Here is an 11,859-nt window from a genome sequence, read left to right on the forward strand (position 1 = left end):
GGGGGGTCAGCCTGTCAGTGCTCAGACCATACGCAGCACACTGCATCAAATTGGTCTGCATGGCTGTAGTCCCAGGAGGAAGCCTCTTCTAAAGATGATGCACAAGAAAGCCTGCAAACAGTTTGCTGAAGACAAGCCTAAAATGGATTACTGGAACCATGCCCTGTGGTCTGATGAGACCAAGATAAACTTATTTGGTTCAGATGGTGTCAAGCGTGTGTGGCGGCAACCAGGTGAGGAGTACAAAGACAAGTGTGTCTTGCCTACAGTCAAGCATGGTGGTGGGAGTGTCATGGTCTGGGGCTGCATGAGTGTTGCCGGCACTGGGGAGCTACATTTCATTGAGGGAACCATGAATGCCAACATGTACTGTGACATACTGAAGCAGAGCATGATACCCTCCCTTTGGAGACTGGGCCGCAGGGCAGTATTCCAAGATGATAACGACCCCAAAACACACCTCCAAGATGACCACTGCCTTGCTAAAGAAGCTGAGGATAAAGGTGATGGATTGGCCAAGCATGTCTCCAGACCTAAACCCTATCTGTATATACGCACATTATTTTTTTAAATACATACATGTATGTTTGTTATGGGTGTCGAAATTAGGGCTGTGCGATTAATCAAAATCTAACCGAAATCGTGATTTGAGACGTTGCGATTTCCTAATCGCAAAGCCTGCGATGTGGACGCGATATTACACCGCTCCAGAGCATATGCATAACTGCCAGCCTTGAGTTGCAATCTTACTAACCAATAGAGTGAGCGCACCTCCGTTCTCCCCAATCAGCACTGCTCTAGCCAACTGCGTAAACACCCACCATTATTAAAAAAAAAACGTAACGCGGGACGGGAGAGAGACAGAGTGGGATTATGGCGTCTACTTGGTCAGATCGATAGTTAGGCAAATTAAAACTAAAGAAAACCGTATGCAACTTAAGCTTCGAAATGACAGAAAACAAACAAAAAAGGTAATTTGCAAGAGCTGCATCACAGTGCATATCAAGAGCTCCCTTATAGGTTCTGTTTTCAGTACTGGAGAATAAAAGATACATTCTTAGATGTTTTTGTTTTCCCCAACAGATTTATTTGAAATAAGTTTATAATGCATGTTGGCTATTCCCAATTCAGAAGAGTGCACACACAGCCTGTGTCTGTGAATGCTTCTCATACTCGCTCCTCACTGGACCACGTGGCACGAATCCCGCGTCACGGACGAGCCATTCATGCTTGCCGCACTCACGCAGCCTGTCTCGTAATGCTCGTTTATACTCGCACCCGGCTCCACACCGCAAGTCTCCATGAGCGCATCTGGCAGTATAGATGAGGCTTGACGCACGCGCGCAACCTGTGTCGACTCGCGCCTGGCTACGCGTTTAAAACAAATGTAAATTCAGTCTAACTGCTTGCTAATTTCACTTGAATGAAATTTCACTTGGAGCACATTTTCCACTTGCTCTTAAAATCCCAAATACTTAAAATGAATAAATCAATGAAATACTTTAATAATTGACTTAAGAAATACAGTTCTTTATTTATAAAAAATTAATATTTTCTGTGAAATTCAGTAATTAAGTTAATTCTGTAAAAGTAGTTATACCATTATAATCTTGCCTGTTGAGGAAAAAAACAATAGTACCCCTCCCAAAACACAATAACAAATTTAATGTATTTCAGGGTTATAATGGGAATTTGTTTGGTTTTAATGTCAACTATAATGGTGTCTATTTGATGGATTCTATTGGTGGGATGTAATCTGGCAGATGGCAACCAATAGAACAACAGTAATTCCTATTGGAATAATGCTAAAACAAAAAGGAATTTTTTAATGGTTTAATGGAAACTATACAAATTTCTGTGATGGTTTCTATTGTTTTTTTCAGCAGGGTAATGATACCCATACTGTGCTGCACATTATTGACAATATTGAGCTGAAGCTTGACTTTGCAAATGTAAAATCGCAAAATCTGTCAAAAAAAATCCCAATTTGCTTTTCTGATGTCATTTGTCGCATACATGCTTTGTCGCAGTAGCATACATTAAGCGCGTTCAGCTTGAAGCGCCGCTGAGCAGAATGATCAGTGTATGACATCAAGTACTGTGAGAGCGCTAAGAGAGCAGACGGATCCTTATGCTTTCGAATCGCTCTCGCGGTTGATGTCATACACTCACGCAGTGCCGCTTCAAGTCGAACGCGCCTAATGGTGGAGGGTGGTGAGGTGCGAGTAATTAGAAATGCTCCAACAACTACTTTAAAGCCGACATCTGGGCACATTTCGGATTTTATGAACAACCTGGTAAGCACGACCTGGAGAAGACACACGCTGTGTGTAAACCATGTCACACACAATAAAATATGCAGGGGGTAATACCACTAACTTGGGAAACCATGTCAGGTACAGTTCATATATCTGACTGCTTGTATTTATTGACAAAATTGTATACATGCAAAGTAAAATTCATTGATTTTAAAATTGTGATGCATCATGATATCGAATTGAACCGAATCGATGACGTGATAATCGTAATCGAACCGAACCGTGAAACCAGTGTAGGTTCACACCCCTAATGTTTGTGTATTTATATATACATAATAAATATACACAGTACACATGCATATACAGTGGGTACGGAAAGTATTCAGACCCCCTTAAATGTTTCACTCTTTGTTATATTGCAGCCATTTGCTAAAATCATTTAAGTTATTTTTTTTCCTCATTAATGTACACACAGCACCCCATATTGACAGAAAAACACAGAATTGTTGACATTTTTGCAGATTTATTAAAAAAGAAAAACTGAAATATCACATGGTCCTAAGTATTCAGACCCTTTGCTGTGACACTCATATATTTAACTCAGGGGCTGTCCATTTCTTCTGATCATCCTGGAGATGGTTCTACACCTTCATTTGAGTCTTTATTTTGCATGCGATTAATCACGATTAATCATTTGACAGCACTAACTGTGTTAACTCACTGGACAATTTAGAAGACTATTTAAGTCTTTTTAAGAACATGCATTACGAAAGTCAATTTGGATTTCATGTTTACTTCAAGTCAGTTAGAAAAATCAAATCTTGACCTACCTTTACATTTGTTTGGAAGTGAGATGTCTGTATGAATGGAGAACTCATCTGGCAGGTCATCCTCTTGGATGTCTTTCGCCTGGTGTTGCGCCAGCAACTTGGCACTCAGAGCTCGGACACAGATGGAGACTTTGCGAACAACCCCAGGGGTGTTGAGATCCTCAATCTTGAGTTTAGCTTTTTCCTTCTTCATGTCTTTGAGAGACTTTATTAGACTGGCCCCTTCTTCCAACTCCTCCTTCTGTGTCTTAGCAGGGGATGATACAACTTGAATCATTTTGTCCTTTGGGGTCTTTTTACGCCTTGCCAGACTCTGTTTGAGTTTAAGCTTTTTGTATAACCTCAATTTTGATGATTGCACTTTGAATTTGGTGGACTTTTTCTTCTTTTGGATGGGATCAAGAAACGGGTCCACTGTAAAAGCTTTGGCAGATAGCAAGGTATCCAACTCCTTGTCAAGATCTTCATTGAAGGCATACACGTCGTCACTGGCAGGCTCCAGCACTCCCCATTTGAAACTGGGATCTCGGAGTAGCGATCGTCTTTTCCCAGGCTGCTTCTCCTCACTGAAGATCTCAGCATCATTGGGTGATTTAGGTTTTGATTCCCAAGTGGAAGACAAATCAAGATCAGCTTCACTCAGATCGTTATCTTCATCCTTAAACTGAAAGGATTCAGGTTCACCTTTTTCACTAGAATCACGCTTCTTTGATTTTGGTTGTAGGCCAAGCTTCTTTTGGGAGTTCTTGCGAGGAAGGCCTGACATACCAAGATCATCCATGAACCTCTTTGGCGTTTTGATAACCCGAGAGGATCGGGCGCTCACGACTGGCATTATGAAATGTCTAATAGTTTTCATGAACTTCGTTTTGCTTTGTTGGATGTCCTGATCTCGGTCAGTTTTCACAATGACAGAATCCCTTTCTGTCTGATCGGAAAGCTGATCTCCGTTGGTGTTATCCAGTTGCTTTGATAAGAGCTTGGCCTTTTTCCGTCTACCCTCTAATGACTGAAGCCTCGATATTCGTTTCCTCTTGTACTTTGTTGAGAATATACCAAAGAGTTTAGGCTCTTCTACTTCAGAAGAAGACTTTCTACTACTCGTTATCGGTGGGAAATCATTACTAACCTCAAACAACTCCTTCTTTTGCAATTTTGAGTTTTTAATCCGCCGGCCAATCAAAGATTTTCGTCTTCGTTTGACCCGTTTTATTCGCCTGCGTGAAGGACGAGGCACCTGTGGGTGATCTTTTACGGAAGGCTCTAATACTAGAACCTCTTCAGTTTCAATTGATGGTGCCTCAAGTTTTATTTCTGGCTGGGGTTCTGTCCCAAGAAATGGGTTGGTTGGAGGTGGTTCAACAGTTTGTTCGATGACCTGAGGTTTGGCGGCTTCAGGTAATGGTTCTATAGTTGGTGGAGCTGACCTTTTACCTATTTTATGCATAACTTCACTTGAATGCCTATTTGGTTTGGATTCTACAGGTGCTGGGACTGCTGTTGGTGATACTGATGATTCCTCCACCTGAGATTCGGTTTCAGTTTCAGAAGCGGGGTTTTCTTGAGATGCATTCAATTTACATTTTCGCCTGTAAATTGTCCAGTGTTTATGTTTTGCACGCTTCTTCCGAGCAGTGTTTTGATGTTGCCTTTTCCTTACTTTTGGGGTGGGAGCGGCAGCAGTAATTTCTAACACATTCTCACTCTTCTCTGAATGCTGAGGGTCTTCAACTTTTGAGGGTTCTTTTCTTTCAGGTGAGGTTGTGACTTGCTGAATTAAGAAGGACTGCTTTAGACAGTTTTTTTTACCTGGTGAGGAGACAACTTTGATTTGAAGTGGTGGAACGGCATCCTTACTGATCAGATCTTCAGGGTCCGTCTGAGTGGCCTCTTCTGGATGTGCTTCTGTTGCAATTTCTGACCTTTCAAGAACCCCCTTGCTTTCCTTTTCTGGGGTCTCCTCAACCTTCTCAATGGCCACGGGGTTCTCTGTGCTTTCGGGAATTACAGCACCGACAGTGTTCTCTACGTTTTGTGACTCCTGTGAAGAGCCAGTTTCCAAAATGTTCGAAGGAGTGGATGTGGATTCTGCTTCTGTAGAAACATCTACTTCCTCATCACATTTAGGAGGAAGTTCTGCCTCTGTACTGGGGCTTTCATCTACTTTGCTCTGACTCTCTTGGATTTGAGAATCTTGGCTTTTGATTTCTTGTGTTTTGCTGAGATCATCTTGGACTTGGGAATCTTTGCTTTTGCTTTCTTGAGTATTACTTAAATTCTCTTGGATTTGGGAATCTTTGCTTTTGCTTTTCACCAGAGTGAGAGTCCACACAAACTTGCAGCGTTTCTTGCGAGACCGGGCTTTTGGGTTTCGTATCCTGGTTAGTTTTAGACCTGGAATTCCGACAAAATCATTGTCGAAAGCGAGCTTTTGAGGATCATCAGCTGAAGGGCCAAGATCTTTTGCTGATGGTGAATGAGGCTCTGGTTTCCTTTCAGATTCTTTGCGATTTTTCTTCTTCTTTTTCTTTTTATCTTTTTTCTTCTTTGAAAGTGGCCTGGATTCATCAATTGTGGAGACCTCCAACATCGACTCTACTAAACTCTGGTCACGAGATTCCTGTGGAACATTTGAGGACCTTCTGCGCTGCCTCATAATCACAAGCTTATTTACCTCTGATGCTTCTATTGCTGACTTTTCATCAGGTTTTGACTCTATATTTTCACTGGGCAGTGGATTTTGAGACCTTCGAGTTGATTTCCTCAGCTTCAGTTTTTGCTCATTGCCCTCTTTTTCAGGATTTGTTTGTGGAGTGGATTCTAATTTTTTGTCAGCAGATCTTCCTCGCCTTCTAGTGCAAACCTCCTCCTTTGCCTCACTAGCACTGCATTCACTGGCTGCTACATTTGTCTTTAATTTCACATGAGCACTTGAGATTTGGGCACACTGACTCTCTGTAACTTCAGATTTGATTTCCTTTTGTTTTTTACCAGATTTACGTTGCACTGACGGGACTGTAACCACTTTCTTTTTAGCCAACAACTTGATTGTGATTCTCGGAGTCGACTGGGTCTTTTGTTTTGTCAATCCTCTTTTTCTCCTGGTGCACTTCTCTGATCCTCCATCACCACCCCCACCATCATCTACTGATGTGTCCTTCAGAGACTCTTGACTGTGGAGTTGCTGAACAGAACCTGAATCATTTTGAGGATCTTGTGAACCTGTGCTTCCCACTAAAGGGGACACTGGAAGAGCCCGCCTTTGACGTATCCTCTTTGACGACTTTGCTGAAACACGATCACCTGAAGCAGAACAAGTTCAAATACAATTAAATTATATTCATTCCACTGTGGTTAAATATAAACAAGTGAATCAAACATTTAAAGGTGACATATCATGAAAATCTGACTTTTCCAGGTTTTAAGTGCTATAATCGGGTCCCCAGCGCATCTACCAACCAAGGAAACGTGAAAAAGATTAACCCAGTAACTTTGTTTTGGGAAGCCTTTTTCTGCAAGCATCTGAGAAAACGAGCGCGTCTGATTTCTCTCCCTTGGTGACGTGGCAAAGGGATCTCATTATAATATTACCGCCCCTTAATCTGTAAGTTATTGTATTTTCGCAAGCGACAACGGTGTACCAGTTCTAATGCCATGGCGAATGTTTGAGCATGGCATGCTAACTGTTCTGTCTTTGGTTGCACAGACGAGCACAGAACACTATTTAGAGTCCCAGCCTCAGAGGAGACAAGAGAGCAGTGGATTTATTGATTTATTTACTGTATATTGCTGCTGCCACAGAGATCTAAAATAAACGTGATGTTTTTTTGATGATTTATTTCCCAGCTGTTTACCTTCACAGACATAACCGACTGTTTTTTGTACGTTAACGCACGTGTGTTTTTAACGTAAACTTGTGTGTGTGAATGCGAACTTAGTTTAGTACTCACATGCTGTGACAGCTGCTTTCTGTCCGTGTGCTTCGGATGTGTGCACTCAGAAAACCGTATATCAGAAGTTTAAACTCATATGGTTTAAAACGCATGATTTCAGCGCGATAAACATGATAATCAGAACCAAAACAGATGTTTTTTTAGCAGGTACGAGCTGTAATGGCGCAGCTCTATTCTGGAAAAGGGGGTGGGGAGCAGCAGCTCATTTGCATTAAAAAGAGACAGGCCCGAAAAACTGTGTGTTTCTGATTCCACTCAAAATAGGCATTTTCAAAATGATATAATAAATGATCTGTGGGGTATTTTGAGCTGAAACTTCAGACACATTCTGGGGACATCAGAGACTTATATTACATATTGTAAAAAGGGGCATAATATGTCACCTTTAAATCACAGGCTACAGTGACTATCAAGCAGAGACTGAAATAGTAAGTATTATTTAAAATTAGCTACACCAACACTGTTCATTCTGGAGTCCTTGAAGTGACGCTCTGCTGTACAAGATGAAAAATTACTAAAATGACTGGTGGGTTTTATTTTTTTAATTGTATGGGATGATTTTAAGATAAAAAGCTATGCAAACACAATGAAACAAAAGACTTTTGGAGATTCTTAGGATAATTTGCATCTGAAGTGACACTTACGTTTACATGATTTTCGTCCAGCACGAACCGGGGCACTGCTATTTTCATCTTGAACTTCAAAGCCTTTGAATTCAGCTCCCTGAAAGTGAAAAACAGAAGCAAGCTTTAATACATTTGAATTTAACGTGTAACATGTTTGTAACAAGTAACAAGTAAGTATACATTTAATTTTGTTTGTTGATTAGCAATCCTCCACGTTTGATAAAGTATAACAGTTCACATCACTATATACTGTAACAGTACACATTACATATACATACACCACAGTTCAAAAGTTTGAGGTCGATAAGATTTGTTTGAATTTGTTATATTCAGCAAGGACACACTAAATTGACCAAAAGTGACAGTGAAGTATTGTTTGTCTTGTATTGTGTAGTAATAACATACTTTATTATTATTTTTTTGTATTACAGATGTTTAAGTTACATGTGACTGCACTGTTAGGATTGCTCAAATTTCACTATACTTGTATAGTGACAAAGACAAAGACATATCCATTTTAAATAAACACTGTTCTTATAAACTTTCATTTCTTTAAAAATCCTTTAAAAAAACATTCATTAATATTAACAAATTAAGCACCACAACTGTTTTCAACACTGATGATGATAAGAAGAAATTATCCTCAAGCAGCAAATCAGCATATTAGAATGATTTCTGAAGGATCATGACACTGAAGTTTGGAGTAATGATAGGGCTGGGGCGATAAATAGATTTTCAGAATGCATCGCGATTCTGAGCTTAGACTTTAAAAGCAGACGGCGCTCTAATCTAGTTTTTATCTGCACACTCAAATGCTCATGAAGAACAGCGCTTGTGCGCTCGGCTGAGTCATGTAATGTTAATTTCACCTCAGCTCAAAATGCTTTTATGACGCGAGATTAATGTAAACACAGCCCACTGTGAACACCCTTGTAATTCGCTTCAAACTTTTTGAATTTTATGAATGATTATTTTAGGTTCAAGTGTGTGTAAGGATTTGGAAACAAGCAGATTACGGCTGTTTCTAAAGCATGCAGTGCCATCTGCTGTTCAAAACTAAGCTCAGAATCGACTCAAGAAAGAATCGCGATGCATTCGGAAAATCGATTTCTCGATTCGCGATGCATCGATTTATTTTCCCAGCCCTAAGTAATGATACTGAAAATCCAGCTTTGCCATCAAAGGAATAAAATATATTTTCAAATAAATTACAATAGTAATTTATTTTAAATATGTTCTATAATTCATTTTATTTATAAAAGTCCTTCGTCACATTCAGAATGCTGCAATACATAAGATTAAAACTGCATCAATTAACAGAAGCGCAGCTTTGGTGAACAAAAGCGAAAACATTAAAACAATTTTACAGACTCCACACTTTTGAACTGTACATAGGCCTAAACTGTGTACATAAGGGCCTTTCGCACCACAGGAACCTTTTCATAGTACCAGAACTAATTGTGGAACTACCCACTTTTCGGCGTGTTCGCACCGCCGGAACTGGGAGCGATTTTAGTACCGGACTGCCTTTTTCGAGAACCAAATTAGCTCCTACTCCGGAGCAGGGTCTAACCAGCACAACTGGTACTAATCGTGACGTAAGTAGACATTGATTGGCCAAACGCGTATGAAAACGCCCTCACCCGCCATGATTTAAAACGCCGTGTAAACATACTGTAAGCATGTCAACTTATTTCGCAAGTATGGAGAACAGCAATAGATGGACGGACGCTGAAGTGCAGGCACTTGTAGCAAATGTAGCACTGCCAGTTGTCGTTGGAGATTCTTAGTCCTCCTTTCCGTTCTTTCAATCGCTTTACGTATACGTCGACTTTCCATGTCCATTATTGTGAAACCCGTGAGACACAACAAAAACACAGCTCCGATCACAGCGTCCTCCATCCTCCTGTTGTTAATGTTGTTCTTTGTTTCTGTTGTTGAACACCGCGCACAAATGACGTCGCTGTCGACCGGCTTATGTCACTTCTTAGTACACACTGTCGGTGCGAATGCAACCCTTTAAATGGTACTGGGAAATAGTTCGCGCAAAAAACATGCGTTACCTTGTTTTTAAAGGTTCAGCAACATTTTTGAAAAATATGCAAAAATATTAATTTGAATGTCTTTTTTTTTTTTTTTTAACTGACATTTTTCTTATAGGCCCTTTCGCACCGCTTTAGTTCCAGAACCTTTAAAAACAAGGTAACGCATGTTTCAAGAAACCACTGCACATTTATAAAGGGGTTGTTATTATTCATAAAAGTTTTGTGACATTTTTCTGCATAAAGGGGCAAAGGGTATGTGAACGTCTTGTTTGAGATTCAAACTGTTAACAACATACTGAATATAACAGAACACTACAACAAAGTAATGCCATTTCTGTGTTGACAAGGACTTTGGAAGTAAATTAAACACCGAATTGTAGAAGACATTACTCCCTTATTCTTGTTCCGCACTTCACAGAACACTGTTCATGCTCAAAGACAAAGAAAGAACTGAACTCTAACAACAACTACTTAGTTGTGTGAAACAACGCAACTGGAACAACTCTGCTGTTAACCCCCCTAGTGAACTTGAAAATAACTGATTAATTATTTAGTATTATGAAAAAGCCCACAGGTAAAGTGCAGTTCACTAATACATTATCTGTTATTTTAACAATGTTTGAAATATTTAAATATATATATATATATATATTGTAAGTTTAAATTGTCAAACATTATTCAATATAATGTCTTATACACAATATTTAAACTGCCAGCATTTTGGTAGCGCGTGACCCTGTACACTTGTAAAAAAAAAACTCTGAACAGAACTTGTTAACGGAAACTGTAAAGTTAAACTTCACAGACGCTAATACACAGACGATGGCCCCGTATCTATTTTTATTTGAGGCAAGCATCAGAGCATGTCTTCAAGCCCACAAAACTTTGACCTTAACAATGAATTTTTTTTCATTTTCAGTTGCAGGTTTCTGCTCAGAGAACAGATCACAAAGTAACCATAGCACATTTCCACGCCAATGATACATGACGCACTGAAGAAACAAGTGCAACAGCATGAACGCAAAGACATATAGGGTTCCCACGCCTTTTGAGCAATGAATTCACACGACGTTTTTGGTTGTTTGAGATTTCTGAATAGAGCATTTTAATAATTGTTTTAAACAGAACACTCATGAAGCTAATGAAATATTAAAAAGCCAAGCAAAACTATAAAACCACACATTTCCATGACTTTAGCTGGGGTGGAAATCTCAAATTCGCTAGTATTTCCAGGCAATGCTGTACATAACACTGACCAGCACAGACAATAACCATATATCAAATATAGTCTAATTTAATCAATAAACTAAAACAGTTACCACATTTTTTTTTACAACAATGACTAGTTCACACTAACTTTTAAAGGGGTCGTGAACTGCCTTTGTTTTTTATTTAGTACTGTTCTCAGAGGTCCACTTATAATGTTATCAAGATTTTTACATCAAAAAGCATCATCATTTAGAAGTAATAGGCTATTTTCTGTCCTGTTTTGTCCCCCCTCATCAGAATGCTCTGTTTGAATAGACGTGGCGGATTGTAGACTCGGAAGTAAATCTCGGATGCGATCTGCAACTTCATTAAAAATCAAGTTTAACCACTCTTTCCTAATGTTGGGATCAGAAGGAAGGCAATGCAAAGACTGTGTTTTTCCACAACTTGGCACTGAACAACATCTTGTTGTCTTCGGAGTAGTGCTGGGCGGTATGACCAAAAATTGATATCACGGTATTTTTCAAAATTATACCGGTTTCACGATACAAGGGTGCATACCGGGTGTTAACCATATTTTCTACTGATTGAGAGAGGAAATTCTGCAGTATATTGACTTAGAATGCCCTATTTTACTGTCATGATGAGTGAATATTGTCAAAAAATACCACACTAAATAATGAATAAACACGACCCCTTTTAATACATGTTAACCGGGAGACACTCTCATTTATAATCGCGGCATCGTCTGATAAAATCAACATGCATCTACACTAAAGAGCTACACTATGCGGTTGTTTTGGCTATATTACTTTTTTGTCTCATGCAGCGCACGGCCTGCGTCTGAGTAACAAACTAAAAAGTGCATGTGATATTAACAGACGAACTACGCTCATATTTATAATTCCAAACAATCAGTAAGCGACAGGTGCTAGGAA

General features: G+C 39.6%; 1 protein-coding gene across 2 annotated transcripts in view; it reads right to left on the reverse strand.

Moving 5' to 3' along the window:
* The window catches only part of kmt2bb (lysine (K)-specific methyltransferase 2Bb), a 46,751-nt gene that overhangs the window by 32,380 nt on the left and 2,512 nt on the right, over positions 1–11,859 (reverse strand). For both annotated transcript variants that reach the window (XM_016257713.1, XM_016257714.1), the window contains exons 2-3: positions 7,686–7,764; positions 3,089–6,391 (exon numbers count right to left, since the gene is read on the reverse strand). In XM_016257713.1, coding sequence (XP_016113199.1) covers positions 3,089–6,391; positions 7,686–7,764 — 3,382 coding nt within the window. The remainder of the gene's footprint in view (positions 1–3,088; positions 6,392–7,685; positions 7,765–11,859) is intronic.

This window comes from Sinocyclocheilus grahami, unplaced genomic scaffold (genome assembly GCF_001515645.1).
Source record: "Sinocyclocheilus grahami isolate Dianchi unplaced genomic scaffold, SAMN03320097.WGS_v1.1 scaffold1589.1, whole genome shotgun sequence".
NCBI classification, from domain to species: Eukaryota; Metazoa; Chordata; class Actinopteri; order Cypriniformes; family Cyprinidae; genus Sinocyclocheilus; species Sinocyclocheilus grahami.